Below are 19,168 nucleotides of genomic sequence, written 5' to 3' on the forward strand. Positions count from 1 at the left end.
ATCCTCTCTGCCCAGAATGTTTTTGCCCTATGTCTTTACAGAGCAACTTTTCATTCAAGTTGCTGTTGCCTATTCAAAGAGGCGCACCCCTTCACCCAGTTGCCTCATCCCATCCCCTCTATTTTATTTTCTTCATAGTGCTCATCATGTGTTTTGTGTAAGTAAGCATGACTCTTGCTTGTCAACCTCTCTGCCTTCCCTACTAGCATCTAAGCTCTGACAAAGCATGGACTGTGTCTGATGGCCACCACGTCTCCAAGCATAGTGCTGCACACAGGGGATGCTTGAAAAGTGAATGCGTGAAGATCGAATAGTTACAAAGCCAACTTCACACACACAGAAAAAGAGAAGCCATTGAGGACTGCACAATCTGCTTGCTAGGTCTTGGATCTTCTAGACCGTCTACTTCTCATGTGCTGTCCATTTTGGTTTTTTTTTTTTTTTTCCTTCGTGTCTCCCTCCGGGAGTAGGAAGGAGAAAGTCAAGGTAAGAGAGGAGAAACTTTGCCAGTGGCCTTGAAAGTTTTTAATGTTTGGAGCCATTTTTGCTTTCCACATCCATTAATAAGTGGCTAATAATGTTTTATTTGCTTTAAAAGGACTACCAAGCTCTAATCATAGGGTTTGTTTCTTTTCCAGAGAGCCGATGTTAGTGCTGTTAATCAAAGCCTTTGAATCAAGGTCATACGATTTCTAACAGATTATTTCCCGCACAACATGTTTTTGTCTCATAGCAACAAATCGTATCATTAAAATCACTAAGGCATGTGGGCTAAGTGTTTGATTAGCTGTAACTTTCATTTCTGAAATGGCCACCTGTGGTAAAAACTTACACGGGTTTATGTGAGCAGATGAAAATGATCCACCTCATCTATTTTTAAAATTAGGGTACTGAAAGTAGAGTTCTCCGTGCTGTCCTTTGATTGTTTAAAACAAAGAAATATTGGATATCAGAGGATCAATCAAAAATAAGCTTTCCCTTTTGTAAGTGGAATTTGACTGGTTTTGTCTGGAATTTGGCTGGTCGTGCGGAAAAGTTGCTAAATGAAAACTATGCTTCTCAGGTAAGTGAGTACCTTTTCCTTGCTCGAGTGTAATCATTCCATCCCACTATTTTGACCAAGTGTTGCTAGTTTAGTTGAGTACCGTATATATAATAATGGCTAACATTTATTGAGGACTTGCTACATCTCAGGTACTGTTCTAAGTTCTTTATTCAGGATTATGGAGTTCAGTTTTCTGTTTTCTGAAAGAAGTTTACCTTAGAATAAAATCCAATTCCCTACCACAGTCCTTGCATCCTTCATCTGCTAGCGTATCATTCTCTCCCTGCTCACCTTGTTCCAGCCCCACTGGCTTGCTTTTGGTACCTTAACTACACCAAGCTCTTTGCTTCCTCAACCTTCTCATTCTTTAGATGTCAGCTCAAATGTGTCCTCCTCAAAGAGGCCTCCTCTGGCCATCCTGTCTATTAATGTTTGTTCTAACACCCGGTTATTTCCTCCATAGCCCTCATACTTTGTTGTTTTGTTTGCTGATTTCTACTTATCTGTCTCTCCAGTAGACTCTGAACTCCATGAAAACAGGACCATGTGTGTTGTGTTCACCACTGTACACACAGTGCCTAGTACAGGAATGGGAAAATATTTCTTGAATAAATTGATAAATACATGGACAAGTTGTGTTTCCAAATCTCATTGACCTCCCTCCCTTCCTCCCCTCTCCCATAAGACAGTTAAAGATGGCTTTTCCAAGGCCTGATATCACAAAGGCTCTACTGATGATTAGGGACCACTCCTTTCCCCAGGAAGTAGGGAACAGATTTCTTTTTATTCATTCAACAAATATTTATTGAATTTCTATGGCTAGGCACTGAGTGAACAGAATAAATAGGATCCAGTTCCCTTGAGTAGCTCAAAATAAATGGAGAGAGAAAGAAAGAAAATCTGTGTGTCTGTTTTGAAACGCAAACCCACACTCAGTGTGTGAGAAGGGGAGGCATGCAAGCCGGCAGCCACCTACATCGTAGACTTAAGAATCACTGCCCAAAAATATCTCCCCCACTGACTTGTCCTCGGTGCCTAAAATTCCGTCAAGAGAGTTTATTCTGTGGGAAATGGAAAATAGAAGGCGGTGGGTGATATGATAGACAAATGATTTGTTAGCATGGTAACGCCTCAGTTCTGAGGCAGTGTTCATCACAAAACAAAAATACAGATCTTGCACAATCATAAATGGGTGCCCAGAACTGTATGTTATTTGTCAATCTTATGATCCTCTTGGCCTGGGGACACATGATCTTCATGTTACTACCACTTGGAATTTGTAAACCAAATCCTAAACGAGGTTTTCCACTTATCGGTCAAAACATTCAACATTTTTCTTCCTTATTAAGAATGGTATTAAAAGAGTCTATGAGAGAGAAAATAAAATCTGATTTTTAAGTTGTCAAAAAACATCATGATATAATGCAATCAGTTCAGCAGGAAACAAGATAACCAACATAAACTGTTACAGGAACTCCCACAGCTGGAAGCAGCTGTGGGTCCTGAAAGGCAACGCCTTTCTTTATCATTTCTTCCATCTGGTTTATTTTTTCCTTACTTTTAATTGTGCATGCATTCTAGCATACAAATAATCACTTTTTGGCTCCATATGAGCAATAGTAGGCATGTGTTATTTTATTCAATCCACAGTTTTATTTTATTCAATCTCCTTGGTAGAGAAAGCAAGAATTTCATAGTAAAATAAGGGCTCATTAGATTTAATATGTTCTTTTTTCCAATTTATTTGCATCATGGGTTTTATTTGATTGCACAGCCATGATCTCCATTCTGGTGACCTTCAGTGGAAGGATTCTGAGGCAGTATGAGGCCAACTTCTCCAGGGGGTTGGGGGAGGACGAAACATAGGGTTATTCCACTTCTCGTTTTCACCTGCTTTGAAAACGTTTTCCTTTTTTACATGAAAGGGGTGACCAGTAACCATTTTTGCTTTAACTTGCAAAGGCTGAGGTGTGCCATTTGCATGGTGATCATTATTTATTTATATTTTCATTAATGGATGAGGAAGTAATGCTCTTCTAAAGCTGAGTAGAACCACGTAGCCATGGTTTCCAACTGCACGAGCATCCCTTAGCTGAACAGCTCTTTTGAAGTGGTTTTGTTGGCAATTAAGTGCAGTTGTAGCACTGACATGAAACTAAGCATTTGCAACACCTGCTTTGAATGCTTAAAATCTGTGCCAGCAAGAGGATCTGGAAGTAGAGTAGTACTCGACAGGGCTGGGCTGCAGGATCCATTTAAATAATAGTAATAATAACTAAGAGCTGCTAGTTATTGAGGGCTGAGTACAAGCCAGCCACTTTCCCAGTGCCTTTAATACATTATCTCACTGAATCCTCGCAGCAACCTTCATGGGAGCCATCACTGCTGGAGGCTTCACTAATATTCTGGGCTTATAGAGCCTGGAAGAAAAACCATAAGCCCTGGTCTTCCTTGACCAAAATGGCCCAACCTGACCCTCCTCCCTGTGATTAGATGCTCTTGGGAGCCAGGGCCAAGGCACATGCAGGGTGCACGAGGGTGAGCCCACCTGTACACTCTCCTTTCCCCTCACCTTTCTTTCTTCTTTTTAACTTTTACTTATTTTTTAAGTATAAAAGTAATATCTGTTTGCTATAACAAATTCAACTAAAGTATATAAAGTTAGAAGGAAAATCTCCCTGCCTCTTAATTCCCTGCTCCCCTCCCCTCATGATCACTGTTAACAGTTGGGGCAATTCTTCCAGGCTTTTTAATGTATAGTTTTTAAACACATGTATTTTTTTAAAATATCACATATGGGATCAACACTGCATCTTGCTTTTCCACTTAGTCTTTTTTATGTCAGAATGTGTATTTTGTTCTATGTAACAGAGGCCTAGTAGTCCATTGTATAAATAAATCACAAATTACTTCTCTCTCCCCTCATTGATAGGTATTTTAGCTGTTTTCATTTTTACTCTAATACAACGATGCTTTAATAAACATCTTTGTTTGGGTCCGGCCCTGTGGCTTGGCGGTTAAGTGCGTGCGCTCTGCTACTGGTGGCCCGGGTTCGGATCCCGGGCGCGCACCGACACACCGCTTCTCTGGCCATGCTGAGGCCACGTCCCACAAACAGCAACTAGAGGGATGTGCAACTATGACATACAACTATCTACTGGGGATTTGGGGGTAAAAAAAAAAAAAGGAGGAGGATTGGCAATAGATGTTAGCTCAGAGCCGGTCTTCCTCAGCAAAAAGAGGAGGATTAGCATGGATGTTAGCTCAGGGCTGATCTTCCTCAAAAAAAAAAAAAAAATCCTTGTTTGTATATTTTTATATGCTTGTTTAATGTTTCTTTAGGATAGATTCTTTTTTTTTTTTTAAGATTTTATTTATTTATTTATTTTCCCCCCAAAGCCCCGGTAGATAGTTGTATGTCATAGCTGCACATCTTTCTAGTTGCTGTATGTGGGATGCGGCCTCAGCATGGCTGGAGAAGCAGTACGTCGGTGCGCGCCTGGGATCCGAACCGGAGCCGCCAGCCGCGGAGCACGCGCACTTAACCGCTAAGCCACGGGGCCAGCCCTAGGATAGATTCTTACAAGTGAGACTGCTGGGCGAAAGAGAAAGCACATTTAAAATTTTGATTAATAGTGAGATTGCCTTCTGCAAGATTGTACCAATTTACACTCCTAGCAAGAGTAGATAGGAGTGTTCATTTCCCCATAACCCCACTAACACTGGTTGTCTGAGGCTTTTTATTTTTGCACACCTAATTAGGAAAAAGGTATTTTTAAAAATGTTGCATATATACATTTTTCTTAAATTCGGTAATGTTCAGCTTGGTTTCATATGCTTATTGGCTGTTTGTATATCTTCTGTAAATTATTCTCTTCTCCTGTCCAACTTCTCTCCTCTCTGCCTTTCTTCACCTCTCTTCACTCCCAGGATCCTAGGCGACCCTCTCTTCCCCCCATTCGATAGAAGGATATATTATAGAGATCAAGGGACAGGGATCTAATGAAAGAAAGCAGGTCTTGAGGTATTAGAGACTAAAAGTTTTTCCAGTGGAGTGTTTGCATGTAGAAGAGCCTGCCCAGAGGGGGCAATGCTTACCTCCAAAGACTGCATTGCTAATGGGGCCATTTCAGGCTTCAACAGGAAAAATACTTTCAAGTGGGAAGATCTTCCTGGGACCCTCAAATTATAATGAGCCAATGCTTTCTTTGTCTACCACGATGAGGCTTTCTCCTGTGAGTGGATAAAGGCAACTGCTTGGGACTTAGGATCACAAAACCCTTGACTAAGTCTTCACACATCTACACATTAATCTAAAGAATTAACCAGAAATGCAGATAAAAACTTATGTACATAATGTTTGTCATATCATTGCTTATCAGATCAGAAACTGGAAACTATTCAAAATGTCCGACAACAGAGAATAGGTTACAAACAATTTTGTAGATACATCTGATGAAATACTATGCAGCATTTTTAAATGATGCTGGAAGAAGTACACTGAATGTCATTGGAAATTATTTGAATTTTACATTAAATATATATGCAAAGAAAAAACAGAAATAAATATGTCAAAACCCCAATAAAGGAATTATATTTGGGTAACAGAAATATGAACTGACCTTTTGGGCATATTTCAATTTTGAGAGTGAACAAATATTACTGTTATGATCAGAAAAATTATCTTTAAATGCAGACAGTAGAATGTTAAAAGAGTAGTTGATGGTGTTATTCCCACAAAATTAATCCCTTTTAACCTGGGAATCATTGAGAAATAAACACAACCCTGACCCTGCCAAGGTTCAGTTCTCAGTGATTCATACTGAAGGAACTCTGCCACCACACCCATCCTATCCCTGTTGGGCACCCAAAGCAGGCAGTCCTGTCCACCACCCTCAATCCGTTGACTTCCCCACATCCAACACACTGGGTCCCAGTTTTAGGCCTCAGGGGCTCTTTCTCCCCAAGTCCTGCTGCTTCCCTGGCTCCTGGCTTCACTCCTAACCTTATGTTCATTCTTACAACTTCCTTTTTTGTTGTTGTTTTCGCTTGAGGAAAACTAGCCCTGAGCTAACATCTGTTGCCAATCTTCCTCATTTTTTGCTTGAGGAAGATTCACCCTGAGCTAACATCTGTGCCAGTCTTCCTCTACTTTGTATGTGGGTCGCCGCCACAGCGTGGCTGACAAGTGGCTGACAAGTGGTGTAGGTCCACACCTGGGATCTGAACCAGTGAACCCGGGCCGCTGAAGTGGAAGGTACCAAACGTAACCACTACACCACCAGGCCAGCCCCCCCCTTTTTTTTTTTAATTATTAATTACTGTGCTGCTCCATTCACTTTAGGAAGCTTTTTTTTTTTTTTTGTGAGGAAGATCGGCCCTCAGCTAACATCTGCCAATCCTCCTCTTTTTGCTGAGAAAGACTGGCCCCTGGGCTAACATCCATGCCCATCTTCCTGAACTTTATATGGGACACCGCCACGGCATGGCTTGGCAAGCAGTGCCTTGGTGCACGCCCGGGATCCGAACTGGCGAACCCTGGGCCAGTGAAGCGGAGCGCGGGCACCTAACCACTTGCGCCACCGGGCGGGCCCCACTTTAGGAAGCTTTATAGTAAGTGTACACGTACAGGGGCCAGCCCCATGGCATGGCGGTTAAGTGCGTGCGCTCCGCTGCTGGTGGCCCGGGTTCGGATCCCGGGCGCACACCGAGGCACCGCTTGTCAGGCCATACTGTGGCGGCATCCCATATAAAGTGGAGGAAGATGGGTATAGATGTTAGGTCAGGGCCAGTCTTCCTCAGCAAAAACAGGAGGATTGGCATGGATGTTAGCTCAGGGCTGATCTTCCTCACAAAAAAAAAAAAAAGTGTACATGTACAAATACATAAATTGTGATTGATTACAGCATTTGTGATTATTTCTATAATTTGTTTTAAAGCTGGGCATCAGGCCTTTGGTCAGACTCTTCTTATACCATTTGAACTGCTCTTTGTACAGTGTTTATTTGCTAAGAAAAATATCACATCTCACAGGCCTGTGTGTGATCTGTAAAGCCCTATTGTTATTTTCCAGTGGCGTCAGTAGAGATTTAATATCCCGAATTCTGACGGACCTTTTATCTCAATCTAAGACTTTATCACTCTCAGAGATGCTTAATGCCCTGATGCATATTATTCATTCATTCACTCATTCAGAAATAGTCTAGGGTATGCTGGTCACTGTGCTACATGCTGGGGAATTATGGATTGAAAATACACCTTTGTTGATGTGCAGAAGTTTGCAGCCTGGAAGGAGAGGTAGACAAGCCCATAAGTAGATGCCATACTGCCACTGTAGTAGGAGCCTCAACAAGCAAAGCACAAGGAAATAGAGAGCCTGGAGGAGGGACTGATCTGGGGAGGTTTCCAGAGGGACACATGAGCTAAGTCTTAAAAAATATGTATGGTGATGGTTGTATAACCCTGTGAAAATACTACAATCCATTGACTTGTACACTTAAAATGGGCAAAGGGTGAACATTACAGTATGTAAATTAGATCTCAATAAAGTGGTTAAAAAAATAAAAGAGGTATAGAATGGGGTCAAATGCGTAAGAAGGGGAAGAACATCCTGGATAGAGAGAAGAACACGGGCAAATGCTTGGAGATGTGAATCGGCTAGACAAGTTACAGGGACTGCCAGTCCTTGGGTGTGACTAGAACATAAGATAGAGGTGGATGACTCAAGTCTCCAAAGGGGTTTAAGCAACAGAATCACAGGAGCAACCTGATCTTCATGTGATGGCATGAACCCAGAGTCTCGATGACATTCTGGGCACCTTCTGATTTTTTCGACAGAAGACCCCTTTCTCTGCCAAATCTAAGATGGGGAAGAAGCATGCAGATGGGGAAGAGCCCAGATGCTCAAGAATTTGGACAACAAACTAGTTTTCTTAAAATCATTTGGGTCATCTCCCTGCCTCGAGGTAGGTTAATGAACCTAGACAGGAATTTGTTTTTCCTTAAAGGTTCCTAGAGAAGCACGTCCCAAGAGGGACGGGCTTTGGGCTAAGACAAAGCATTCTTCTAAAGCCCCTTGCAAACCCAACCACACATGGAAAGCCCCTCCCTGCATTCTGACCTGTCTGTGCTGGTCTAGTGATGTGACGCATTGATGTGAGGCCCTTGTTTACTTCGTTACCCAGCCCAGAATGTCCAGAGGTAAAGCTCACTTACATGGCACCTGGTGATCGGGACCTCCAGGACACTGGTAATGATAGTTCCACTGAGCCTGTGGGGAAGGGTTAGGAGGCAGCATCTGTACACACGCTGGATACCTCTGAAGTTCAAACTGATGGAACTCTCTGGACCGGAGAGGTCTGGGGAGGTCCTGGGGGTAACACACGGAGGTGAGGGGCAGGGGCCTTTCCAGCTGCCTGATGCCCAGGACATCTTGGGGCTGGGAATCATACCCCGTGTCTATCGTAGGCAGATCCGGGGCTGCTCGGTTCCTGTGGGGCTGGGGCTGTGGTGCCATCTCTTGGCTCCTGCCCGAGGAGTCTACTGAGGGATTAGGTAAACATTGTTCTGATTTGTCTGAGTCATGGCCAGTGTCAGGAGAAGCTGCTGAAAGCTGAGATCCCAGCCATTGATTACGTTTTTCCGTAAATGAAAACTGATGCTCCTGCGGGAGGGCTCCAACCACAGACTTGGGCTCAGGCTCGCCGGCCGCGGAGGAGCCCGAGGGAAAATCTTTGCCTGGGTCTGGGTGTCTCCTCCAGAAGCTGTCTTCACTCTCCTCCAGAACTTTAGTGCGCAGGCAGGTGACCTGCTGGGACACAGGCCACTGGTGATTTGCAAGTTTCAGGGGTGGGTGAGCCTGAGAAAAGTCTCCCGAGGAATAGTGAGGGGTTTGGGGCACAGACGAGCTGTTGGGTGCCATGTTCCTTCTATCTGGAGCAGGTGGTTCTGATTCCTCTTCCGGGGAATATTCTGGGATTGGTTTCAGTAACTGACTTGGGTATGGTTCTGATTCATCCACCTCCACAGGAATGCTTCGGTTCATTCTAGTTTCTGGAACAAGAGAAAACATGCCACAGCCTTAGAAGACAAATCATTTCATGGAGTCCTCACTTTAGGACCGTAAGAGACCTCATTCAGGGTGTGGTTTAAATTAACAGAGAGTGACACCAACATGCCTGCAGAGCCCCAGTCACATAAAGTTGTTCACTTATCCTCCAGGCAAAGGCGCTAACACTTATTAATATATTTTTATCTGGAAGGCAATTCAAAGGATGTGACTGGACCATCATGTGGTAGACAGCACAAGGGGAAGACATAGCTGAAAATCAAGGGCCAAGTATTGAGGCAAGAGAAATTATCATAGTGTAGGTTGCTTCATATGTGCTCATAGATGTATAAGACGTGTGGGGGCCAGCCCTGTGGCGTAGTGGTTAAGTTCTGTGCATTCTACTGCTGCGGCTGGGGTTCATGGGTTGGATCCCGGGCACGGACCTACACCACTCGTTAGTCATGCTATGGTGGCGACCCGCATATAAAGTAGAGGAAGACTGACACAGATGTTAGCTCAGGGCTAATCTTCCTCAGCAAAAAAAAAAAAAAAAAAAAAAAAAAGATGCGTGGAGGATACACAAGACATGCGTACATTAGTTTCCTCTGAGGATGGAAATAAGCTGGGGGAGAGGTGGGGGAGGGGGATTTTTCACCTTTTGAACTTTAAAATTTTTGCTTTGTGTGACTATTGCCTAATCAAAAAAAAAAGATTAAAAGAAAGAAAGCCTGAGTTAAAAGCGCTGAAAAAAAGGTCATAGGGACATTTTCCACTTAACAACTATAGGTTGTTTGGAGGACTTAATTCTCTCTGGCGTTATGCCTGCAATTAAGGTAGCCATGACCATCTGGTGTGTGGTGTGGTAGTTGAACTTGCAAGGCTTGCTCAACTAGCCTTTAGCCCACAGAGCATTCAGGCCACAGTCCAAGTAATATCGGACTGTCCAGTAATATAAAAATAGAACTCTTAATCAACATAGCAAAATGAGAAAGAAAATTAGCCTCCTCTTATCATTGGATTGGTAGAGATGATGCCCCAAGACGCCTAGGCTCCAGGGGAAAGAAGGAGGCAGCCTAGGGACAAGACAGCACAGGAGTGACTGTAGACCTGCAGAAGGCTCCAGAGCAGGTGTAGTCGGGGGAGGGGGAGACATCCCCGAGGTTCGTTCTATGCAGGCCTTGTCCATAGCATACTTCAAATACCCTACAGAGAAAAGGGATGGTACCAGTGGTGGATTATTAAATTCGTATTTTAGATCCATGTAGAATTTCAACTACATTTACTAAGGGCTTATTGTGCCTAAAGTCACGATGTACATCAATTATTGTTCTAAGACAAGTTTTGAAAAATATGAATTCACCTTCTCTTGAGCCCTGTACCCAACCCAATGGCAACATAACACCATGCATTTTAAAATGCTGCCCCTCAGAGCAGAGGTGGGGCCAGCAGTTTCCTACTAAATTTACCTTCACTGCCTATAGAAAGATACTTCAATTTGCCTCTCCATTCCCTGCCAAATGAATACTATTTAATATGTCTCTTACCCTCACTTGGTATCAAACATACCCATCGGCTGCAAACAACCTTTGTACTGTTCTCTGGCACAACAGAAAACTCCTTCAGCTTCTAACTCCCGGCTGGCCCTCACTCCCCACTTCAGTCTTCCCCTTCTGCTGTCTCCTTTCTAGTCTGCTGTCTAGGCTGTGTGTGCCCCTTGTCTCTTGGCTCTGGGGAAAAGAGACCTCATCACCTAAATGGATAAAATTGATAAACTGTAAAAATGAACAAGAATCTAACCAAAACACGAATATTTCAACTATTATTTTTAAATGATCAGCATTGTTTTCCTTTCTTTCTTACAGTTTTTCTACAGCTATGAAATTGGGTATGCCATGCAACATCCTCTTCAGCTGCTCTGGAAACAAAGCTATTTTCTGAAGGGCTGGCTGAGCGTTGTGTAATCTCCTGCAAGCATCTGTGGGCCCACGGCTGACTGACGGGGAAGGCAAAGAGATATAGCACGTGAGCGACTAGCCAGAGGACTAAGTTCTGTCAGCTGTCTCTTGTCATGCAACTCTTCCATTGCTCGCATTTCAGGTACAACTGTTCACATTCTCCCTGGGTTTCCAAATGTGAACGCCTTAGAAGTGCTTCCCTGAAAAAAAATGTTGCAAATTCTACTCTTCTAGCTGAGGAGCCTTCAGGAGCTCTGAGGAAGCTAATGAAAAAGGTGACAAGTGTGATCATCTCAGGTAACTGGAAATCTGAGGCGCATCCTATGGTGGGAATTCCACAGTTAAAACTGGTCAGAAAAGGAACAAAAGGCCCCTCGGATGATAGTCAATAAACCTGGCATGTCAATGAACAGCCTCTCAGGAAAGCTACGGGATGAGTAATCTTTACAAAACAAAATGGACCCTGGTGTTTTCAATGCGTCACCATCAAATATTCAAACGGCAAATTACTACTGAGCCCTACTATGTGTCCAACTCTATGCCGTGTATCCCCCTTCTGAGCCCTAAGCTCTATTAAAAAATGTTTTATAATAGGTAATACCTACAAACGATACAAAATTCAAGAGATACAAGAGAATATACAATGAAAGGTAATCATTTCTAAAGACATATAAAACATTATTCCTACCTTCAAGTTGCTTATGATCCAGCTCAAGAGAGAAAACTAATACAGGAAATCAATGGCCCTGCCCCAGGGCCTTTGCACTTGCTTTTCCTTCTCTTCGTAACCCTCTTCCCCCACGTATCTGCATGGCTTACTTCCTTTCTCCTTCAGGTCTTTACTCAGCTGTCACTTTCTCTGTGAGGGATCCCTGGTCCCTGTCTCTAAAATTCATACACACTCGTTCCCTTGTCTCTCTTCCCTGCTTACCATCCTCTCTAGCAGTTATCACCATCAGACATACTACAAAATGTATAAGTACCAATATCTAATAGATTCCTTGCTTATTTATTATCTCCTCCCAGAATGGAAACTTGCTGAGGGCATGATTTTTGCATATCCTGTTCACAGCTATATTCTCAGCACCAAGAACTGTCCGTGGCCCATAGTAGGTGCTCAATAATATTTGTTGCGTGAATAAATCGTTGATGCCTGATTCAGAGAGGGAACAGATCTGTGTAGCTGGAAGGATCACTGACAATGAGAATGGCAGGCTCCATGGGGGTAACAGGGAGGATCTGATGGGCCAAGTCCTCAGAGTTCTTAAAATTATACCACATGGGGACTCTTCCCTCTTCCTCTAAGTGTCAGGCCCCAAGGTGGCCTAGGCCATGCCTAAAGAGGTCCCGCTCATAGGCAGGGTTGACCTTGACGCTCACTTGCAGAATAAAGGTGATTCTGCCACCCAGCGTGATGGGAACATCTGCTGTTCTGCTCCAGACAGGGAGGCAGCTGGTCTGTTGGTGCATCCTCAGAGCTTCGCCCAGAACGGCAGAGGGTGGGGCGTGCCTGCAGCTGCCACGTGGGCCCCTCCCTATGCTAGACCTCACCAGAACTGGCAGAACAAACCCTGCCACCCTCCAGAGGGTGAGGGTGTGAGAATAATTACACACAAATGCCACATCAGAGGGCCACGGGCAGATCAGTGGGTTGTGTCGGAAATGGCAGTTTTATTTTTTGGTCTTTGATGTCAATCTTGTAAAAGTACACATTTTTAAAAAAATCAATCAGTATCTCACCGCTCCTATTTCCATTTTCCCCTGTTTTATTCCAGGGCTTCTCCATGTGATGTCCACGTGGTTGTAACCGTGGCACGGCCTGTGCTCCAAGGGCAGCACTTGGATTGGAGTGGAAAGGCCCTGTTTCCTAACCATGACCTAGAGGAGAAGTCTCTGACCCCCAAGGGGGACAGATGACCTGACAGCCAGGCCCCTGCAAGCCCCAGTGCTGGCAGTGCCCTGGACCATCTTGGGCTCATCGGCATGAATGCTGAGCTCAGAAAGGCTAGGAGAAGCTGAGCCTGTCAGGCCAGGAGGACAAGGCCATGTCTGCCTCACCCCAGCAAATCCCTGGGGGAACGGAGAGGCTGGAGGGTGAGGGAACCCAAGGGGATTTAGGGCTCAGAATCCCTTTCTGGGGCTCACAATACAGATGCCTGAGCCCCACACCTAGAGATTCTGAGGTGGGGCCAGGGCTTCTGTGTATTGTTGTTTGAGTCCCACGAGTGAACAGGTTCTCATCCTTTGCCAAGGGGAATGTAATCTGTACAATTTGGCAATAACTGTCAGAATTTTAAAAGCTTATGCCCTTTAACCTAGTAATTTCACATCTAAGAATCTCCCCTACAGAGATACGGACATGTTGTGTGAAATGAAGAGGCTATAAAGATAGGCAATGCGGCCCTATTCATAACAGCAAAGACTAGAAGCAACCCGCTTGTGCAAAATGATTCTGATTTTTAAACTGTGGTCCCACTGTGCAATGAATACTCTGCCTCTTTTAAAAAAGACTGAGGAAGTGCTGTGTGAACTGACGTGGAACTATCTCCAAGACTTATTGTTAAGTTAAAAAAAAGTAAAGAGCAGAACAGCACGTAGAGTATATGCTGCCCTTCGTAGGATCTAAGATTGTCTACGCACCCACCATCTCATCAGAAATTCGGAACAGCGGTTGCCTCCAGGAAGGGAACTGGGAAATGGGAACAGGGGCAGGAGGGAGCATTTTAGACCTTTTAAATTTTGTACCAAGTTCCTATATATCTACCCAAAAGATTAAAAAAAAAAAGAAAAAGAGAAGCTCCACTAGTGATTCTGATGTTCTCAAAGATTAAGAATCGATGTGAATGAGGCACTCCTGGACCACCGAGAGGAGAGTGCACGCGCCCCTTAAAAGGCAAAAGACCATTTGGCAGAGGGTGAGAACATTCGCCCGGGCTGGGAACGGGTGGGCACAAGCCAGGAACAGAGGGTGGTCCCAGGTACGCACAACGAGGCTGGAACAGGAGTGCCTGTGAGTCTGGTTCTTACTCCCTCGGATCTGACCCCAGAGACGGCGGCTTTCCCTCTCTGCAGTCTCATTGCCCTTTGGACCGTGAACTGTGGTTCTAGCTCTTGCATTCTGATTGCACCTTTCTTCAAATCTCTCTGTTGGTTTTTCTCTGTCCAAGTCTCTCCCTTTGGCTTCCTTTCTGCCTCGTCAGGCCTGAGCCCTTTCTCTTAGCCCCTCCACTCTACCTGAAGTAGCCTGGTTTTGCAGACAAGATCTTACCTAGATGCTGGCAGTTTTGACATCCCATGTGACCATGCTCCCTGGTGTCTCATTCACAGAATTTCCCATTCTCTCTCCCTCTCTCTATTTCTCTCTCTCTTTTCTGCACACAGCTCACAGTCAACCCCCCTGAGCTGCCTCCAACTCTTTGCTCGTGTCTGTTCCCGACAACCTTTTTCTCTTCCAGCACATCCTGCGTTAGATCATTAGTTTCCTGAAACAGAGTCTATTAGTCTTCACAACACTACCTTTCTGATCTCATAGTCCATCAAAAGCTTCCTTGCCTGCCGTTATTCCTGCCTCCCCTTCTGCATGCTCATTAGACCCCACCCTCGCCTATGTGGGAAACAGGTCTCTCTCAGGGCACACACAAACAGATCGAGTGTCCACATTCACAGTTAACTGTGGCTTCTACCTTCCAGATCGACTTACCCTGAATCAACACATATTTCTAGGAAGTGGGAAAATATGCAGTACTTAAATGCACAGGCTCTAGATTGAAACTCCCTAGGTTTAAATTCTTTCTCTGTCATGATTAGATGTGTGACCTTGAGAAAATTACTTAACTTCTCTGGGCGTCGTTTTTCTCCTCTGTAAAATGGGGAAAATAACAACACTTGCCCCATAGGAGTATTATGAGGATAAAAGTGCTGCCTGTAGGGCCTGGCCCATATCAAGCTCTCCAAAAACAAAGGCTATTTTGTTATTATTTTTGCAACAACAAGTGAATTGGCTTTGGAACTCCTTTTCTAGACCATGTTCACTGGTTTTATACCTGGACGCTAACACTATGATATGATCTAATATACGGAGATCATATCTTTTTAACCAACATGTGTATTTCTGGCACATTCGATACACATCATCTCATTTGGTCCTTAAAACAAGCTGGGCCACAGGTGGGGTACATGGCATCTCTTTAGCGTTCCTGCTGTACACAGGCTTAGACACATTAACAAGCTTTTCCAAAGTCACAGCCCAATCCAGCCTATAGACTCCCTAACTCATTCCTTTAAATCACACGGACCAGGGGTTGGCAAACCTTTTATGTGAAGAACCAGAGAGTAAATAGTTTATGCTTTGTGGACCACGTACTGTCTCTCTCTCATGCTCTGCTTTTTTGTTTGTTTGTTTTCTTTTTTATTTTTATTTTTTTTGTGTGTGAGGAAGATCAGCCCTGAGCTAACATCCATGCTAATCCTCCTCTTTTTGCTGAGGAAGACCGGCTCTGAGCTAACATCTATTGCCAATCCTCCTCCTTTTTTTTTCCCCCCCAAAACCCCAGTAGATAGTTGTATGTCATAGTTGCACATCCTTCTAGTTGCTGTATGTGGGACACAGCCTCAGCATGGCTGGACAAGCAGTGCGTCGGAGCGCGCCTGGGATCCGAACCCGGGCCGCCAGTAGCGGAGCGCGAGCACTTAACTGCTAAGCCACGGGGCCGGCCCTGTTTGTTTGTTTTCAAACATCCTTTTAAAAATATAAAACCATTCTTAGCAATAGCCGGTGCAAAAACAGATCATGGTCCCCCTTTGGCCTGAGGGTTGTAGTTTACCAAGCTCTGATATAGATTATGCTGATGAATGAAAATATAAACCTAATGGAATGGATATACTTAAGAAACCTTACCCTTTGTTAGTAATAAGTGTTAATATTTATTGAATGTTACTGTATCAAATATTATTCCAAGTGTTTTACATGTATTAACTTATTTCATCCCCACAGCCACTCTATTTGAGAGAGACGATTGCCAGTCTCATTTTACAGATGGGGAAACTGAGGCACGGGGAGGTTAAGTAGCTTCCCCAAGATCACATGGCCAGTGAGTAGCACAGCCAGGATTGAAATGAAAGCAGCTCAGCGCCAGAGCCTGTGCACTTGACCATTTGTGTCTCGGTTGGGAGCATTGAGTTGTATAGATATTTGAGGGGGAGAAAGGAGATGAGGGAAGCTGAGAAACCCTTAGAAGCTTCTGGAATAAATATATCTCAGAAGCATTCACCTTGAAACTAAGGAGGCGTGGATACAGGCCACCTGTGTTGTATAATGAATCCCCGGGCTGGGAACCTCTGGTGGCTTTCCTTCATGCCATTACAATAGAGGATACGGATGAGACTGCAGAGGCATCTTGATTTGAGAAAAGCACTTGATTGGCTCTCATTAAATTTTAATCATAAACTGAATTCAAAATAAATTGAAAACTGGTTGACAGAGCACAAACAAAGGGGGATGATAAATGGTGAGGCATCGAGAGATGGGAGATCTTCCACGGGACGCCTCTGAGGCAAGGACGGCTGGGATTTAATGAAGGTGTTATGTCCCTGGAAGAAGACAAATAGCATAGCAAGAAACAGAGGAAGGGCAGGAGTGAGCAGCCTGAGTAATTAATAAACCACATTACCAGCTCCTAAATAATCAAGGCTTGCTGTTCACCAAGTGTTTGGATCTTTTTATAAGCATTCTTTAGGTCAACAATAGGGTTGAAGAGGCCTAGAGACACACAGCATGAATATTTCAGGTGGACATAACAAATAAATCTATAAATTTACAGCTAGGAGGATCGTCAGATCCAATTTGGATCAGATACTTTCAATTACAATTATTCTCAAGGTCTTACTTCATTCCCCAGGGAGTAATTTTTTTTTTATAAATCTCTAAAAGCCATAGATATAAAAATATCTGTAAACTCCTTAATGTTCTGTTTCCTGCCCAAATGCATGCAAACTTGCACAACACGGGTTTGCTTAGTGGAAGCTGGTTTTGAGTGACCTGTTTGGCTCAGGTTCAAATTCCAGTGAATAAATACTTCCAAGTTGACTTGTAATTTCCCAGACAGAGTTCTTCCATTTGGTTTGCCAGAAGATTGGAAGCAGTGGTGAGCCCTGGAGACAAGGAAACATTTACTGGCCTTGTCCATTCCCTGCACAGTACAAGTCACATCAGGCTGGAGGCAGCACAGCATGACCTGACCTGATTTGAAGAGGTCGGATCTGGAACTCCTTGGAGCCGATAAACAAGGAGGCAATGGACTAAGAACGGACTGACTCTGCCATGTTGGACGCTGGTCATAAACATTTAGAGAACAACCTCAAACCAGCCCATGGGTTTTTTGTTTGTTTGTTTGTTTCAGATAAAGTTTCTCTAAGCACACATCTGTGATTCTTAATTCAGTCCAGCCCCCAGAGTGAAGGAGAGGAAAGGGCAGAAAGGAAAAATCAGAAGAGGAAGAAGGGATAGGAAGGAAGAAAGGAGAATGGAAGAGGAAAGAAGCAAGGAAAACAGGGAAACCTTGAAGGAAATTTTTAAAAATTTGCCCTTTGTTGGTGTAAGAGAAAGACTTACTTAAATCGTGATTTTTACGTGTTGCTGAGAGGGGGCAGTTGGAAGGAAAGGGAAAGAATGAATACAGTGTGGTAGGTGAGCTGGTAAGCCAGGAGGAATCTGGGCAGACAGCACAGAGGAGGAAGAGAGATCAGAGACAGAGGAGACTCAGTGACCTTGGGAGGAGAAGAAGGAAAAGCACGGGAACCCTGAGCGCAGGAAAACAATGAGTCCAAGAAGAGCCAAGTTTCCCTCATCACTGAGGGAGCTGCCAAGACCCAGCCAGCCCAGGTCTGAGGGGAGGGAGGACGGGGGACACGTGGGCTGGGGCTCCAGTAAGTCTCATCACTCCCAAAGAGATGGATTTCAGCTGCCTTATCAGGGAACCAAACCAAACTGGCACAGCAATACCGGTCCCGAGGTGGGAGAAAGCCCACCGTCCTCCCTCGGCTAGTTCACAACTTCCAGGCTCCAGGAAGGTCTGCAGTCACATCTGTGGACACACACAGACACACACACACAGGGACGGAGTGAGCTGAGCAGTCAGGCTTCGAAGCTCATGTGGGCTAGTAGGAGGCCTGCTGGGCAAGAGACCCAAAGAATGTCAGTTTCATGAACTAAAAATATCTTGGTGACAACGCACTGGGAAGAAACAGGAGAGGCTCAGGGGGAGGGCATCTTGATTCCAACCCTCAGATGCTTTCTCACAGAAAGACGGCAGGATTGTTTTGATAAGGAAATGTGATCAAACATTAGGGGTCATTTCATTGGATCTGAAAGGGATTTAAAGTTTAACATGCCTCATCTGAGCTCTTTTTTTTTCTGCTGCAGTTGCCTGCCATTCATGTATGTTTTTAAAGGCTAATCTAAAATTGCCTGCAGCAGAAAAATGATTTGAATTCAGAATATTTCTGAGATTTCGATTCTGCGATGTATAAAACATAGATTTAATTTAGACAAACTGCCCACATAATCTATCTTTCTGAATGCCTGTTAAAGAAGTCTGCAAATACTCCTGCCTTCTCCTCTTCTCATTTTCAGAGCATTTGAAAGTCACTAACTCCTTAATCCTGAGAGAAGCAGGCTTAAACATTTTCTGTCTTTGCACCCTCCCAAAGTGAGTATCCCCGAGTTAAGAACCTTCTCCTCGACATGTTGGTTCACAGCCCAGACTTCACTCCTAGTCAGCCCACCCCACACAATGAGCCGAGCAGAGACACTGCATTGTCCATCTCATGACATGCCATCATGGAATGATCTGGAGCTGCAACACCAGATTAAGAATGACTGTGGGTGGCCTTTCTGGATCAGAGCTGGGCTGGCAGCCCGATTTCAGGTAATGGTGCATCGTTATTTGAAAATAAAAATCAGTAACTCGTCACAGGTGAAGCATCTTGAAATTCTTGTCCTCTCATCCCAGGGGGATAGAGAGAGCCATCTAAAAACATGACAGGGCCGGCCCCGTGGCTTAGCGGTTAAGTGCGTGCGCTGCGATGCAGGCTGCCCGGGTTCGGATCCCGGGCGCACAC

At 44.3% G+C, this 19,168-nt stretch overlaps 1 protein-coding gene and 1 long non-coding RNA gene across 2 annotated transcripts in view; one reads left to right on the top strand and one right to left on the bottom strand.

Annotated features, from left to right (window-relative positions):
• Positions 1-19,168, bottom strand: part of TRAF3IP2 (TRAF3 interacting protein 2) — a 40,920-nt gene that overhangs the window by 19,537 nt on the left and 2,215 nt on the right. Inside the window, exon 2 of the mRNA XM_004422221.3 lies at positions 8,261-9,097. Within this exon, the coding sequence (XP_004422278.1) occupies positions 8,261-9,089 (829 nt within the window). The 5' untranslated portion in view covers positions 9,090-9,097. The remainder of the gene's footprint in view (positions 1-8,260; positions 9,098-19,168) is intronic.
• Positions 202-19,085, top strand: LOC147914525 (uncharacterized). Its single transcript, XR_015555252.1, has 3 exons — positions 202-486; positions 10,958-11,192; positions 12,826-19,085. It is a non-coding gene; the product is annotated as an uncharacterized LOC147914525 (long non-coding RNA).

Source organism: Ceratotherium simum, chromosome 19 (assembly GCF_057802395.1).
Source record: "Ceratotherium simum simum isolate JZ-2026a chromosome 19, ASM5780239v1, whole genome shotgun sequence".
In the NCBI taxonomy this organism is placed as follows: domain Eukaryota; kingdom Metazoa; phylum Chordata; class Mammalia; order Perissodactyla; family Rhinocerotidae; genus Ceratotherium; species Ceratotherium simum.